At 38.1% G+C, this 17438-nt stretch overlaps 1 protein-coding gene and 1 long non-coding RNA gene across 2 annotated transcripts; both read right to left on the bottom strand.

Moving 5' to 3' along the window:
* Positions 1 to 1761: 1761 nt before the first annotated feature.
* On the bottom strand, positions 1762 to 15770 carry LOC116296878 (uncharacterized). Its single transcript, XM_089032485.1, has 23 exons — positions 15633 to 15770; positions 15269 to 15296; positions 14793 to 14878; positions 14159 to 14244; positions 14041 to 14078; positions 13504 to 13646; positions 13252 to 13295; positions 13062 to 13107; positions 12776 to 12889; positions 12572 to 12638; positions 12101 to 12214; positions 11708 to 11865; positions 11075 to 11281; positions 7635 to 8066; positions 7094 to 7309; positions 6443 to 6673; positions 5880 to 6149; positions 5291 to 5459; positions 4963 to 5036; positions 3755 to 4553; positions 2760 to 3155; positions 2056 to 2166; positions 1762 to 1783 (listed from the first exon to the last, which is right to left on the bottom strand). Exons 1-21 carry the CDS (start codon positions 15768 to 15770, stop codon positions 2800 to 2802), a joined length of 3816 nt encoding a protein of 1271 aa, XP_088888611.1. The 3' UTR covers positions 1762 to 1783; positions 2056 to 2166; positions 2760 to 2799.
* Positions 15771 to 15997: 227 nt separating this feature from the next.
* Positions 15998 to 17365, bottom strand: LOC148909967 (uncharacterized). Its single transcript, XR_016120178.1, has 3 exons — positions 17234 to 17365; positions 16772 to 16852; positions 15998 to 16156 (listed from the first exon to the last, which is right to left on the bottom strand). It is a non-coding gene; the product is annotated as an uncharacterized LOC148909967 (long non-coding RNA).
* Positions 17366 to 17438: the final 73 nt, after the last annotated feature.

Below are 17438 nucleotides of genomic sequence, written 5' to 3'. Positions count from 1 at the left end.
GATCGTCGTTGTTGATTTCAGGACTATAGGGATCTTGATATGGAGTGGAAACCGTTCTGGATGGACCTGATACATTTAAAATAAGATATCAATTGATGAACTAGTGTTGAATGGATGCGTGCCTCAATGCTTCTTGGATAGTATAGGTCTTAGCGAAGTATCGGGACAGGGTAAGCCACAAGAACCTCTTCGAAGAGGTTGGAATTCCATGCGTCCAACTTTGTTGTGATTCTTGGCGTGCCGAGATGTATTGAAATTCCCGAATTATGATATTCAGTATTACTGCAACTGAAACATTTTAGCGCTTAGACATTGTTTGGTGATTAATGGTCGATGGGTGGGTTTAGGGTTGACTGGCAGGTAGACGGGTGGATGCATGGATGGGTGGCTTAATGGTCGATCGGTGGGTGTAGACCGGCTGGATCGAAAAAATGCAAACATGATTTTTCTTACCTGACGATGTCCAATCCACGAAAATTTGCCTTGGTTTCTTAGACTAAAATATAGGCATTAATGATCGATTAAACCAATAAATAATAATAATGATAATAATAATAATGATAATAAACTTAATTCAGAAGGTGAGTATAGCCACCAATAACGTGAGATAACGTTTTACTTATTAAACAAGCACAATGCATTGTCATTAATCAACATTAAAGCATATAACTTACATGTCCGAAGTCCTCTTCCTCGTCAATTCCTTGTTAAAAACAAAACAAAACAAAACAATTTTCATTATTAAATATTGGCCTGGTACAAGGGCAACAGAGTTTAATAATTCCTCTCGTGCATTCGAGAGTGTGGGCGGATCCACGTCCCATCCCGAGAGGTTGAAGATCTCCTTCTGTGTCCCCCCCCCCCCCCCCCAAAAACCCCTAAGATGATCTCACTCCCATGGGCCCGAGGAATTAATTACATAACAAAATGTCCATACTTTTCATGATAGCTGATGTCCTTGGAGTGATAGGCGTCTTGGAAATAGACGTTGTAACTCGAAGTTCCCCTTTCTTGCGTCCTTTAGGTGTGGTTGATGCTGTGCTGGACGTTACCGATGTGCGCTTTCGAGACCCTGTCCCGATACTTCGCCCAAGACCTATACAGGAATATCATGATGATTATAGTAGTGGATTTGATGTATGTGTGAAAAGCATTCATATAGATTACCTGAATCGTTCAATCGACCAGGGGTGGTGCGTGGTGTTTCATACTTGGATGTGTTTACTTGACGTGGTCCAAACCGGCTCTCATTCTATAAAGGCAAACAATAGAAATGTAAAGAAGAGCAATGTAAAGAAGAGAAAGAAAAGAAGCAAGGAAAGAGAGCACTTTATGGGGCGAAAGAATATACCCCGTTACCTAATGGGCGTAATGTTTTCCCATTTCAGACCACGTGTCACAATCCCTTGGAAATAAGATTCTTTGTGTGAGTTGTACCATATTAATGTGTCTTCTCATGCGCAATCGTTTGTTACACTGGGGAATGACACGTGGTCTGAAATGGTAAAACATTACGCTCCACACATGAATATGGATACAACTCAAAAAAAGAATATTATTCTCTAGGGAATGACACGTGGTCTGAAATGGTAAGACGTTACTACGCTAAGGTAAAATGGTAAAATGGAAGGAAGGCACTAAACTCAGTTCATACCATGTTAAGTCTTGATCGGGGCACACTGTGGTCAGCAAAAGTCTCCACATTTTTACCATGATGTTTTAAATGCTTCGGAGAGTTTTTTCCAGACTTATCTGACATCTGCTCATTATACTTGCTTTGTATCTTTGTAAAGCGAGTTTTAATAGTCAGTATCATTTAACGGTTAATGAACCTCTTTTGCTTGGGCGTAATGTTTTCCCATGTCATTCCCTTGAGAATAATTTTTTTTGTTTGATTTGTATCCATATCCATGTGTCTTCCAATGTGCAACCACTAAGCAAAGAAATTATAAGCTATTGAATGACACGTGGTCTGAAATGGGAAAACATTACGCCCAAGCTAAAGAGTCTATTCAGAGAGTCTATTCAAAGGTCTTGCACAACAGAATTTCTTACCTTAGAGTCTTTTAACTTCTTTGCTGGCTTTCCATCTTCAGTCTCCTCATCTCGCCGCTTTCTTAATGGAAGCTCTGACGCGGGTGTTGAAGATTTAGAAGCAGTAATATCCTACGTGGAAACAATCAAACCATTTCAATAAAAAATATAACAAACATAATAATAATGTATAAAAATAATAGAATAATATATAATATATAATATATAATATATAATATATATCAAAATGAAAATAAACAACAGTGATAATATCAAGGTTTTCGTAGGACAGCAATGATTCCCTTGAACTTCGTCAAGGAAACTTAAGGGCAGTAGAGAACTTATCAAAACTGCGCATGCATGATGCCCAGAATTACTTTTAAAAAACCTTGTTATGAAGCGCTGACATCGAAGAGAGGGGACTAAGTGCACACCATCAACTTCCTGGAAATTCATCAAGAAAGCCTTGACTGCCATTTTGACGATTCTTCATTTTACAGTTCCGTTCCGTAAACATGAATAATAGTTCAGGCAAGAGTTTCCGCGCATCGCAAAACTGTATTCTTTATAATGCGCGGCAACTCCAACCTCGGCTTGGAACTGTATTATTTTTGGTCACTGAACGGAACTGTAAAATGGAGTATTACAGTAATCTTTAAAGAAAGTGGTATCTGTTTGTTGAAAACACTTCACTCATTTGATATGTATGTTAAAGTAACGTATACCTGACAAAACCTCCGTAGTTTAAGAACTTCATTGGTTTCTTCATTCGTCGTCGTCCTCCTCCTCCATGTCTTCAACTCGGTTCTTTGGTTTACTTACTGACTTGGATTGTTTTTCACTTTCCAGCTGTTCTCCTTTCCCTTTGCGACTTTGTGGATTTCTTGCTGCTTGTCTCTTATTTGAATACGCTTCTGTGTATCTCTGATGATATTCAGGTGGATCACGATCACGATCACGATCATCACTCTCGTATCCCGACTGAAACTCTTCATCACTCTTGTTTGACGGTCTAGGTGATGACTTTAGCTGTATTGATTTCGATGTGCCTTCCTTGGATGATATCTGCCACCCCATGCGAGGAACGTCAGTTGTCCTTTTCTTGTTTTCCTTGTCCGTATCTTTTGAAAACATTAAATAGGACATACTAAGTATTGCGCAAATGGAATTAATTGGTTGTAACATAATAAACTTTTCTACTGTGCAAGAGCGCGCACCCTAAAGGGAAGATAACGGTAATGGTCTTCAAGATCAGACGGGAGCGAGTGCGGCAAATGACTGGGAAAAGGTAAATCAAAACGGAAATAATTAAGCCAAAACTATATGCATAACCGTAAAATCCTTATGTTGATAGTTATAGATACAACTATTAAATCAAAACTAAAACCTGTTTACAAGAAAGTGGGATGGCCCGGCTAGGGGCAAGTCCCAACCCAGGAGGCACCAAAAACCGAGTTACTCCTAAAACTACCGACTCAGTAGGGTCACCCTATAGGTTCATGTAAAAATTTTCTTTGACAAAATATTTGCTAACCTAGCAATTTAATTACCAAAGGGGAACTGGTGATTGTCTTAAGAAATTTGATTGGACATTTGCTTTTATATGTTTAATTAATTGAGGGCGAAACGACGTTTTGGGGGTTAATGGTGGCAGAGTTCAAAGTTTAGTAATGGCCAACTGATTGCGCAATCATACATAGTCTAAATATAAAACATGTACCTTTTGTCCAGTTCTCTTCCAGTTTACTTGAATACTTTTGTGTCTGTTTCTTTCCATATGTCTTTCTGCGTTTAGGTGACTTATACTCGTTTGGAAGGTCGCTATCCTCGTCAAGATCGTCTTCAGAAAAGCCTCTTTTGGACAACCGTTGACGCAGCTGTTTTGAATTTTCTTTCTTTTTTCTTAAATTTCTTGACTTACTGTTTTCAAAGGGTTTGGATTTCTTCTTATCGGTGCTGTCTTCTTGATAAAGCACACCTATCGAAATCCTCTTCAATTCTCTCCCTGTCACCTGTCTTACCACTTGACGTGTCTTGTGGTTTATCGCGGGTTTCTGCCATGGTATACTCCTGAAAAGGCATGTATACCACGTCATCTCATCATCATCATCTAATGGCATCCCTTTTTCATCCGCTGCGGATTTGTCACGTGATTTGCGGTTATCTTCAAAAGAGAAAGTGTTGCTTGGTAACGCCGCGCTTTCTTGTCCAAGTTTTTCCTCCTCTCCAACCAAAGGTTTTTCTGCGGGCATCACTGTGAGATCCGGTAAATCAAAGTCAAACTCTCGTTCAAAGTCTATTTTGTCTTGTTTTTCCTTTAGTTTGGTTGAGTGCTTGTTACGTTCCTTTGCTGAGTCCACCTTATTACTTCTCGATGCTTTTGATTGGTCTGAGGTTTTTGCATTACTTCTTGTCTTTCTTTTAGAGGCTGCTTCGTAAAGAAGTGTATCTTCTGATGTGTTTCCAGATTCTTGTGCTTTCTCGTTATCTCTGAAAGCTTCGACTTCTCTTCCTCGCTTCTGCGTAAAAGAATAAGAAATAAGACTTGAAACACGAACCTTTACTCTGATCTCGCGGCAGCCATGTTGACTGGAAAAATTGATTTCCCCCAACAAGCACTTCAGGATGAGGATACGTTTGGTTAAACAAAGCGTACCATTCTCATGGGAAAAACATGGCGCCGTGTGATAAAGGTCCATTCGTTCTGAATATGGGGAAGGGGGGGACTTCCTTTATGCTATCACGTAGACATTACCTTAGTATGGCCATCAGATGATCAGGTTGAGCGTGATTAAAAGGTTTTTTCCTCATGGAAATGAACATAGTGTCATGTGATAAAGGTCCATTCGTTCTGAATATGAGGGTATAAAGGGGGGAGCGGGGGAGGGGGGAGAGGGAACTTCGTAAATGCTACAACGTAGACATTACCTTAGTACGGCTCTCAGATGATTCAGCTGGTTTATCCTTGGCTGGTGCACGCGTAGCTTGAGGAGTCTTTTTAACTGAATACAGACATATTTACTGATTATACTTGCAGGTATTTTTAAACAACTGGTTATAGGAAAAGGTGTCCATGGGGTGCGAAGGGGGAGGGGGAAGCACACTGACGTATACCCTCATGCGTATAATCATAAAATCTTCGTTTAAAGTAATATTGGACAGGGAAGATAAGTCCAAAGAAATAAGCTAAGAACTGGGTAATAAATTGGATATTACTATGTTAAAACTTTTGCCTTTAATATTGCTAATAACCTACCTAACGGAATATCGACTGGTGATTTTTCTTCTGTAATAGCACTCAGTCCAGGACTAACAGATGCTCTTTTCTTTCTACCTTGCTGGAATGCTGCAGTGTCCCTTGGAATTCTTTTTTCCCTTACAGACTTACACGGAACTAAACTGTGCTTAGCCTTTGGACCAGGTTCCTATCACATCAATACAAACAGGGAGAAAACATACATCAGTTCGGTTACAAACTGGTTTACTTTACACAAAACTATGGTTAGTGGTGTTCTGACAAGGAAACGTAAAATTATCAGATCAGGATGTTCCACCCTTAACCTGAATGTGGAGTGGGATGGTGGGGGGAGGGGGAGATAAAGAACCTGTAAACAATTTTAAAATGTTATATTCGTGACTATATCAGAAGATTGCGTGAACAAAACTTGCCAGAACTTCGGAAATACTCTGCCAAGAAAAACAATATATACTTTTTATGAAACATACAGTATTTTTTTTGAAGAACCTGTTCAAACAATTGAATAAGAGTAATGGGCGCATTGACCGGTACGCATATCGGAATCAGGCGCTCAGTATATTGTTACCAAATAAAGAATAAATCTTACCACGTCTGGCCCTGGCCAGTCAGTTTCAGACGTACTAGAAGTAGTCGAATTAGAGCCCCACCCTGATCTCATACTCTCGTCAAGCAAACAATCTCTTTCTTTTCGACCTCCCTTGCGCAATATGGTACCCAATCGAGTAGGAATGGTTCTCTCATTGACGAACTGGACTTTATGTTTCGTTCTATTGGATGGCTCTGAGTGAGTGAGACGCTCGTCTGTCATTTTGGTTTTTGTAGCTTTTGGTACATCTGATCTTCGACGATTTGGAACCTAACAGACAATACACTCGAGTTTTCTTTTGTCGAAAGACAAAGAGTAAAGCAGGAATAAAAGGAAGATGTTGTCTTGGAGGGTGGGTGTTTGTTTGTAGATGAGAGGGGGTGGGGGGGATGGGGGGGGGGGGGGGTGAGGGAGATAAACGATCACGACACGACATTTTCAGCCTGATCTAAGAAATGACGTCATGCTAAAAAATCCTCATTGCATGCGAAAAAAGTTCCTTGACACATTGGTCTACTCCTTTTCAAAGTATTAATAAGCTAATAATGTAGTAACCATATTACCTCGGGGCTATCATCAATAGGGAATGAGTCCTGAATGACTTCTTTCTCGTTGTCTTCTTTGGTTGTATAATCAGAATCACTGTTTTCTTGTTCTGTTGCCTGTTTTTTTGTTCTAGTGTCCTTATTTTGGGAATGTTTCTTGGAAGGCTGTTTATCTTGTAAGGCAGCTGGTTTCCTTCCCTTGAAATGATCCGCACGACGCGCTGGTGCCATTATGTGAAGTGATGTTTTCTAATAATCAATAGTTAAGAAATACATTATAAATATAATACATTTGGTTTCAGTGTGGGCGGGGCGTTAGTTGGTTGGGAAGGGTTGGAGTATAATATCAGATAGGGCGTGGTTTTTCAGGATTTTCTTTAGGCATTTATAAATCACAAAAATGCTTTTGTTTTCTAAATTTAGTTTGGTGATTCAATTTCTAGTTTTGTCGAAACGTTTTCCATGCATTGCCCCCATTGAAAAAATTAAGGTTGTGGAATTTCATTGATATCGTTAAGTGTTAATGCGCATTTAAGTCCTAGAGTCAGATTAAGCCTGGGTTCATGTCTCAGATAGGGTCAGGCCGGTTTAAGGCTCTCAGTGGCACACACCCATCAAAACTAGACCAAGTGCCCCCAGATGGGGGAGGGGGTTAGCCCCTTAGCTTACCTGGCCAAAAGAAGATCCCCTCTGTCCAAACACCTTCTTCTTGATTTCCTGTGAATTATTTGTTAACATGGTGTTTTTCTTTGCTTCCATTCTTTTGGCAACGTTAAAAGCACTAGGATAGGTCTTGGGTTTCTTAGGCTCTAGAGAATCATTTTTTTCGTTTTCACTGTCTGTTGAGCTTTTGTCAGAGCTCGATGTGGACTTTCTCCTATCACTCTGTGAGATAAGAAAAGAAAACACTTATAAGCTCTTTAAAGATTATTAATCAATATATTGCTATCAATATCCATGTTTTCAGTTATATTGCATGTAGGAAACGATTTTGTATAAGTAACGTTTAAATTGTCTCACTTTGTGCCATTCTGATTAGTCCATAAACGTAGGCTTTCCCACCAAACGGAGTTATCCGCTTTATCGAGTTGACCGTACATCAACTTAAGTTTTTTACTTTTACGGTGAGACCTGTACGACATGCATGGACTACTTCTGTAAAATCTCCTAAAGATCGGGTTAGGTGTGCACGGTAGTACAAATATTTTACCTTAATAATCTCTACAGGTAGAGGTGACTTGGTTCTCTTGCTGCTCGCGCGTCCACGTGGACTACGCCTCGAGGAACGTGTTGATGCGCACGACTCTGCACCACTCTCTGACTCATCGTTTGAATGACTTGTCTTTTTAGGGGGAATACTAGTACTAGCTTTCATGTTCTTGTCACGAGCTTTTCGCTTCTGCTTTTCTTCCCCAATGTTTTTTTCATTGTGCTCGTCTTCAATAGCGTCTTGTGCTTTATTCAAGTCATCATTCTCGCCAACAGGGTTGTTGCTTCCACCTATATCATCTTTATCAATGGTCTTCTGGTTCTGTTCTAGATTGTCTTCTGCAGTTTTGGTATTTGAAGACCTTAACGACCTTTGATCGACAATGTCGTTGACATCGCGGGAAGAATAATCAGCTTTAAGTTCTTGAGAATCCTGCTTTAAAACAGCAAACAAAACTTAGTGTAATATCATATAATAATATTAATAATACAATACAATATAATATAATATAATATAATATAATATAATATAATATAATATAATATAATATAATATAATATAATATAATATAATATAATATAATATAATATAATATAATATTAAACCACTCATTAATAATTCATAAGCTTATGGAGCCACCATACACGTCACGTGCATGAACCTTTATAACCGATTAAGTCCTCTTCATTAGTATTCAAGTGATTTTATATAAAGACACATGTGTCTTTATATAAAGACACATGTAATCTTTATATAAAGACCACTCGAATACTATGAGGATGACTTCATCAGGGATGAAGTATGCATTAAAGTTTAGATGAAGACATAGAGCTTCATCAAGGTCATAGTCAACCCTAATGATCTTTGACTAACGTGCCTGTCTTTGCCTTGGCACGCAATATCCAACGTGTGGGAGCTTCTATTGAATCTGGTTGCGCATACCCGTGACGTCAAATCTCTATCAGAGTATAAAAATCCATGTTCTTGACGTGTATGGTGGCTCCAGTTGAACCAAAATCTTATAAATTGTTCATGAGTGTTTTAAGCAGTTCAAAAAACTCGTAGATCGTGTTTTATCAGATATAAAAGCACTCGGCTACGCCTCGTGCTTTTATACCTGATAAAACACTCCTACTCGTTTTTTAAACACTACATATAATATGATATGATATGATATGATATGATATGATATGATATGATATGATATGATATGATATGATATGATATGATATGATATTAATAAAAGCCCGAGTAGAGTTCGAAATGATCTAAGAATGAAATCTAAGATTTAGAAAATTATTACCAAGCAAAACCCTTTTATGATTGATCACACACGACAATGCGCACAAAACTGTTTTATAATCTGATATAACTAGCTAAAAACTAGTGTGAGCTGCGTCGGTGTTTCTAATGAAACAGTAATGATGAAAAGGTAAATTATACACCGTGAAAAGATGAAAAAACTTACTGACGTTTCGGACGCTAGTCCTTCGTCGGAGTAAAAGAGAAAGAAGTGGTAGAAAGGAGTGTATATATGATAGAATAAGACAAAAGAAACCAATGAGAGCAAGGTAGGCAAGGAAACAAAAACAAACAATCAAAAGACAAAAGAAAAGGTTAGTTGAAAATAAAGCGTTCATTAATCCCGTTGGGACTAAGAGTGCCCAATAGGTGAATAAGCCGCATTTCTTTGGTCTTGCGACAATCATTGTTGCCGTTAAGCAAAGAAAGACCGAAAACAATGAAGTCAGAAAGAGAATGGTTAGCTAGATTAAAATGGCGGGAAACTGGTTTGGTGGGATCGTTATTGCGAATATCATAAAGATGATTGCAAATGCGATCACCAAGACGGCGGCCAGTCTCGCCCACATACAAAAGATTACAGCGGGTACATTTAATACAATATACAACATTAGAAGTGGTACAAACAAAATGGTCAGTGATTTTAACAGTTGATTTAGGACCGACAACAGAAGTGTGAGAGACTATGTGAGGACAAGTATAACAACGTTTACGAGAACAGCGAAAAGTACCAGGTTCTTTGTTAGAGGGAAGAACTCCCTTGACCAAGAAAGAACGGAGATTACGATCACGTTTATAGGAAAAGAGAGGGCGGTTGTTGAAAATAGCAGAAGTGCGAGTATCAGAGTCAAGCAGAGAAAAGTTGCGGTTAACAATGGGTTTAATGGAAATGTTAATAGGATGATACGTAAGAGTGAAAGGAATGCGGTCATTAGAGGGACGAGTGTGAGGAGTGAGAGCGGTGGTACGATCAATAGTAGAAACTTTACGAATGGCGCGATTCGTAAAGTTTCTACTATTGATCGTACCACCGCTCTCACTCCTCACACTCGTCCCTCTAATGACCGCATTCCTTTCACTCTTACGTATCATCCTATTAACATTTCCATTAAACCCATTGTTAACCGCAACTTTTCTCTGCTTGACTCTGATACTCGCACTTCTGCTATTTTCAACAACCGCCCTCTCTTTTCCTATAAACGTGATCGTAATCTCCGTTCTTTCTTGGTCAAGGGAGTTCTTCCCTCTAACAAAGAACCTGGTACTTTTCGCTGTTCTCGTAAACGTTGTTATACTTGTCCTCACATAGTCTCTCACACTTCTGTTGTCGGTCCTAAATCAACTGTTAAAATCACTGACCATTTTGTTTGTACCACTTCTAATGTTGTATATTGTATTAAATGTACCCGCTGTAATCTTTTGTATGTGGGCGAGACTGGCCGCCGTCTTGGTGATCGCATTTGCAATCATCTTTATGATATTCGCAATAACGATCCCACCAAACCAGTTTCCCGCCATTTTAATCTAGCTAACCATTCTCTTTCTGACTTCATTGTTTTCGGTCTTTCTTTGCTTAACGGCAACAATGATTGTCGCAAGACCAAAGAAATGCGGCTTATTCACCTATTGGGCACTCTTAGTCCCAACGGGATTAATGAACGCTTTATTTTCAACTAACCTTTTCTTTTGTCTTTTGATTGTTTGTTTTTGTTTCCTTGCCTACCTTGCTCTCATTGGTTTCTTTTGTCTTATTCTATCATATATACACTCCTTTCTACCACTTCTTTCTCTTTTACTCCGACGAAGGACTAGCGTCCGAAACGTCAGTAAGTTTTTTCATCTTTTCACGGTGTATAATTTACCTTTTCATCATTACTGTTTTATAATCTATTTGTTTGCCGCAGCCAAATGGTAACATGATCTTAGTTTTGCAAGATTGTAGTGCATTTACTCAGAGGACTAAAAATACATTTACATTTTCTTGTGCGCACGATGTTTGATGCTTCTCAGACCAAAGCAGTACCTTATAAGCTTGGGCTATAAAAGAATGTTTCAACTTATATACTCATGCTTATACTTATATGTTTCCATAAAACCATTCATATTCAAGATCCAGATTTAGGAAAATAAAACCATACCGTTGGTTGCAAGTCGTCCGTTTTCTCTACTGGATACACCTGACTTTCAGGTTTAGTTTTGTCTAGCTGCTCTTGTGGTTTGTCTAGAGCAGGCAAGAGTTCTTCACTCTCTTCCATTCCTTTGTCATCCAAAGAGACCGTGATGTCACTGTGGTTGACGAGAACTTCATCTTCAATACTGTCTTCTTCCACCAAAACTTCTGGTGGCTGCAACAAATTAACAGATAGTCACAAGGTATATATAACGTGACTTCAATATCAAAAATTGGATCATGGAACCATAGAAACAAACATCGTAAACTGAAAGAATGAACGAATGAGCCAATGAATGAAAGAATGGGTGTAGCGGAAGCACGAGATTTTAAACTCTAGTGTATCAGACACTAGGCCTAGGGGGTATACTTCCATATGACGAAGGGCGGGGATGATCGTAGTATCTTTTAGGGGTTGAAATCGTAATTCACTCCTTCTTTTAGGACTGAAAAATACGTTGGTTTTTAGCACATTTCAAAGACAATTTCCTACATGATTAATCTTTTGTTTCAAAGTGGTATCTTTTGGGGCTAAAATTAAGCCAAGGAACATCCAAAACTTTCTTGTAGGAGTTAAACTTAACACAAGCAATGGGCATACCTTTGAATCCATGGTTGGTACTACCGTCATTTGTCCTTTCTGTCTATCAGCCAGGTGCACTGAGAAGATCGAAACCGATGCTTTAGGAGATGAAGAGAATCGATCTGGTCGGATCCAAGAGAACCTTTCTAATACCTCTCTGAGCTTATCAACATCACCTGAAACTAGCTAAGGAAGGTTCTACTTAATTATTAGACTAGATTTTATAAATATCAGTATTGAAGTGGTTATTTGGTCAATCTTGCCGCGTTTGGCCAACGCCTCAACTTGTGCCGATGGCGCCGTTGCTTGGATCGCTCCTAAACTCGTCAGACCTACCGTTATTTGTACTTTTTAAGCACGGCGCTTTGCGCATATAAAAGATAAAGAATTCTTACACTTGACAAAGGATACAATCAGACCCAAATTTAATTTGGATAACACGAACATCAGTAGGTGACCAAGAGGGGACCAGGCTTGTGACGTTGTCCTTTAACGTTATCTTTAAAATAATAGCATCTTCTTGCTCTGCAAATAAAATATACAAGCGGCTTGAACTATATGAACTGTATGTACCATGTATGTCAAGTCTAATTTACAAAGAAGAACCGGGAATTCTTTTAGGATTATATTGCGCCTTTCGTATTTACCTTTTGAATGTTTTAATTTATGAAACTGTTGTATAATATGGTAGTATATGGGAGCAGATTCTCATAGTTCGTATGAAAGAGACTCAACTCAAATTTATTTCGCATGTATTGGTTTGGCAATTAATAATTTGGCAAGGTACGTCTATATCTTATCGTGAGGCTTTTCACAGTCAAGAGAAAACTTGATTGAAAACTTAATGCAGGGCTTATGGTATCGTGTGCTTCATGGACTTACCAAGCAGTTTGCAGTCAACCACATTATCAAGATCAATAGTGACTGTACGCCACCAAATATCATCCTCCTATAAACAGAAAAATGACATGCTTCAAAATATAAAGTTATTACAATGCAGTTGGTGGACAATGCAAGCTTTTTGTTTGCGCAGCCTGTAGTCAAAACAAAAACGTAAAGATCACAAAGATTACGAAGTATTCAAACCTCGTCTTCGGAAGGAATGTCTTCTTTCTCTTCAAAAAAGAACTTAAGCGTCTTGCTACCAAGATTGAAATCAAGCCAATGGTTACCAGATCCAACATCCTTGGCAAGAGGAATCTAGGGAAAGGAAAAGTGAAAACAAATGCTAACAAAGGCCTAATAAATCGTTTACAAGAATCCTGTTAATCATCCTACCCCACCCCTTTTTACCTCAAGACAGACAGCAAACAAATTCTAAATAAAACCATACGAATGAGCCATTGTATGAAAAATCAACAGAGCGACTTACTTGTTGAGATCCAAAGAGTACCATCTGACAGGGTATCGAAAACACACTACAAATGAGAAATTATTTCATAGGTTGCTATTATTAACGTATAACGAATAGATTAAGGAAGGGCATAAGAAATAAGAAAATAAAATAAAAAGGAAGGAAGAAAGGAAGGAAGGAAGAGGGGAGGGAAATAAGAAGCGCATACCCTTTTTTATTCTCATTTGTCTTGTTTAAAAATTTTCTGCATCCCTAGGTAAAGAAGATACTTGAGTGTTAGCAATAGCAAACTAGGCAGTTTGTATGTGTAGAACTTTGAAAATACTGCGGTCTTAGCCCCACTTCTGATTTCGGTAAACACGAACTAGCAGAAATTAGAATAATAAAAAAAGCAATTCCTGGATTCGAGGCTAAGCCAGCATAAACAGGAGTTTTCAAAGTCGTCAATATAGCCACTTACAGCTTCAAACGCTTTGTCCTCGATATTCAGGAAAAGATTCTGAAGATCTTCATTTTCGAACCAAGAAGAAACGCATTCGATCCTTTCTGATGCAGGAACAAGTCTAAACACCATTTCGAGAACTTGAGCTTGAAGCTCAAAATCTGTACAACAACAAAATAAACTCGTTGATAGCGGAAAATAGGGTACGCTCCTTTACCTTGCCCTTCTAAATAACTTCTTGTTTCCGTGAATTTTTTTTCCAAGTGGCGTCAAGGAATACTCCTATTTCAAGTTCTCGTTAGTTTGCCGGCAGTCTTAGCCTCGATTGTGTACAAATGTGTTCTTTGAAATGCACGTACTACGGAACGATACGAGTTGATTAAAATGCCACGGATTTTGGTTGAATAGCTGAATATTATAACGCACAACCAAGACTAAGGCTGAGCAAAGAGAACTCGAAACTGGAGTATTAAATGAGTCCTTCTGCTCTTGTCAAGTTAAAGAAAGAGTGAGTCATTCAGTCTGGTTACGCATTCAATGAAATACAAATCTTACCGGCAGCATTAGTGATGAGAGTACCAACATCTTCACGACTGATAAGATAAATGAAATAGTATGTTATTTAGTAGGTGATTAGTGCACGCCCTACTTACAGTAGGTCCACCTTACTTACATAGTTCTTTGGTTTTTTAGTTTCTCAATTTGTTCACGCAGCTCAATTGGATTCTGCTCCAACAGATGATTGATCAGTTTGGTTCCCTGAATTGAATTAATAATTTGAGAAATAAACGAAAAATTAAAAATTTCAACTAAAATATACTATACGATAGAGGAAGCAGTCGGGCGGGAAAAAACTACATGACCAGACTACGCCCTTGATTTTAATTTAGTTTTTGCGTCATCCGATATGTTTACGTTAATGATCTATCATAATCTTTTTATTTGTTATAGCAGGCTGATTATTTTAGGTAGCATTCGCTGATGTGGGCCTGCTTTCACTCACACTCACTACCACTACGTTTACTATTTTATGCACAAGACGCTCGACTCACACGTTGATTTTCACGGAGGGAGGAAAAACCGGAGAACCCGGGGAAAAGCCATCGTGGTAAGGGAGAGAATAACAAATCAAACAAACTCAGTTCGCACGTGGCGTCTGCAGGGCGCCAGCGATCCGACCCGTTGGAGGTAAAAGACGACGCATTAGCAGCGCACACCCCCAATCCAACCCATATTGCGTTGTATACATTTGTTAGCTCAGTATTAGACATCGCTGAAAAGTAAGGATCTATATTGTAAGTCTATACCTCAATCCTCAGGCGATGTTCGTTCTTCTCATTACTAATCACATCCCTTAGCAAGTATGGCAAGAAGACGCAGACTTGTTCCTTGGCTAGATTGAAAGAAAAAAGTCATCAACTGGGACACGGCAGGATACCTAAGACTTGATAACGTTAATTCCGCCTCAGCCCCACCCAAAGGGGCCTTGTCACACAAAGTTTAACACAACATTAGGGGCCGTTCATTTTTTAGGGACATGGGAAAGAGAGGGGGGCAAGTGAATTGTTAGTCAAAATAATGTAAGACCCCTTCCCAACCTAATTTATTTTACGTTCCCCTTATTAAAACATTATAAATTTTCATAATTTTTTTATTTAGCTTATTATTTTTTGGTGTGCCTCCCCCTCCCAAATGCCATATTTTTTATGTAGCTCCCCCTAAATCCCACTAGCCTCCTCCTCCCAATGCCTATTTAAAAAGTTCCCTTATACTTGATACTCACCAGCACTTATTGAATTATCAGTAATGTTCTGTTAGATGAAAAAAGTTACAAGTTTTAAACATGCGGCAATAAATAAATGATCATTTATGTTCAAATCAATAAAATTATCAAAATTATATAAATATTTCCCCTCACAATTTTTTATCTAATTAACGATTTGGATGACAGCAGTCTTATTTTGTTCCAACAGTGATTTTTGCATAACTAGTGCTTGAAAACAGCTGTATTTGTTCTAAAAAAGTTGGCACAGAGAGCAGTGGCAGATCTAGGGGGTTTTGTAGGGCAGACACACCCTCTTTAATTTGAGATCTAGGGTGTTTAGGGAGAGAGAGATGTAGTTAAGAGACATTAGATTTATACTTACACAGAGGGTTTGTAATAGAGCCACCAAAGCATTTGTTATTGTTGGACTTACTGGTTGACTGATCAAATTAACAAATGCATCCCACAGGTATGAAAGGAAAAAGATCATACAAAAGGCATCAAAAATACATTCAATCATTAAAATGCATTGATGTGTTATGTTGGGGAAATTTACATTTACAGTATCAGACTTTCATTGAAGCAATTTAAAAATACCATTTTATGAAAGCTCACTTCACATATGGAAAAAAATGGGAAAATTATCAGCAGTCTCTAGAGTGAATAAATAAATGAATGAACATCTTGATGGAAAGGAATTTATTTTCATAAGGAATTTTGAATATTTGGAGAATATTTGGAGAAAAATTATGAGTAAATACTTATCATTATTTCCACCATTCCTTGATTGACAAACTCTTCGATTTTCATGGTCGCAGTCTCCTTTGATATGTCATCACTACACAGCATGTCAATGAAGCAATTAAGCCGAGATGTAAAAGTCTTGAAGCTTTTGGTCTCTATATCCTGTAATTAATGCAATATGAATGCATCTATAAATTGAGCTGCAGGTCAATATTTCATAAGGAACAGCAAAATAACAACAGCCCATAGCTGAATATGAATATATTTTTAGAAATGTTGCTAAGATTAAACAAATGACAAGCAAAGGCCATCATTTTGGCTTTTTTTAGTTAGGTAGTATGCCATCACCATTATACCCACAGCAGCGTAACCAATCAGAGTGCAGGACTATGCATGCAATAGCTCAATAGTTTACTCACAATGAATATATTTTTATATTTTCATGTAACAATGTAACACCTAATAAGGCTAACAGATATTTGCCAATTCTGGACTGCATCTATATATGAAGATTTTAGTTGTCTCTATAATCAGACCTAGAATAAGAGGTCCTTGTAGCAGCAGCAACAACAACAGCAACAACAACAGCATTAGCAACAACAGCAGCAGCAGCAACAACAACAGCAGCAACAACAGCAACAACAACAACAGCAACAATAACAGCAGCAGCAACAACAACAGAAAGAATTGATATTAGAGAAACAGGTATATTCAAGTGTGAACATCTTTACCTATCATACAAATATTGATGGTAGAGAGTACTTGAAAAAGCCTTACCTGCCGGATGTCCTTGCAAAATTTGATATACTGTTTCTTAGGATTCTCAAACATTTTGACCATATCCATCATTATGATTTCCTGTAAGTGGAAATTCCAAAGGTCAAGGAAATCAATTTTTGAAGCATTTTACTGACAAGTTTATATTTCAAGTCGTGTTTTCTCGTGATACCCAAATTTCAAGCTTACTCGGTGTAAAATTACTCATAAGTATCACTTTCTTGATAAATTCATCACGCAAAATAAATTTAAATGAACTCACTGCATAATCCATTTAGTCAATAAATTTTAAGTCAAAATGGATACCAAAAACATTTCACAAACACATGAAAGCAAATAAATTTGCTGTCAAGTTCACTTTAATACAAACACGTTACTATAACATATAAGCTTATGTGCAGTAAAATTTCCTGACAATTTCACGTCTTTCCCAGCATTATAAAACATCAATAAAAACCTTACCGGTATCTTCGGAGGCATTATGAAATATCTGTTACACAATTGGACTTTTTCACGGCTTCATGAATATATTTTTGTGTGATTTTTGAATGATATTTTTTTTTGTTTTCTCTTGTGAACGAGTTTGCACCTTGTACGTACCTCGCCTCGCGCACTTTTTTGTTTTTCCCGCCTCCAGATGACATGACCAAATATGGATGACGAAAAT

This window comes from Actinia tenebrosa, unplaced genomic scaffold (assembly GCF_029948245.1).
Source record: "Actinia tenebrosa isolate PJP-AT-01 unplaced genomic scaffold, QUT_ActTen_1.0 PGA_scaffold1__47_contigs__length_23844297, whole genome shotgun sequence".
Taxonomy (NCBI): domain Eukaryota; kingdom Metazoa; phylum Cnidaria; class Anthozoa; order Actiniaria; family Actiniidae; genus Actinia; species Actinia tenebrosa.
The sequence above is the reverse complement of the archived record's forward strand: the minus strand, read 5'-3'. Positions and strand labels throughout refer to the sequence as shown.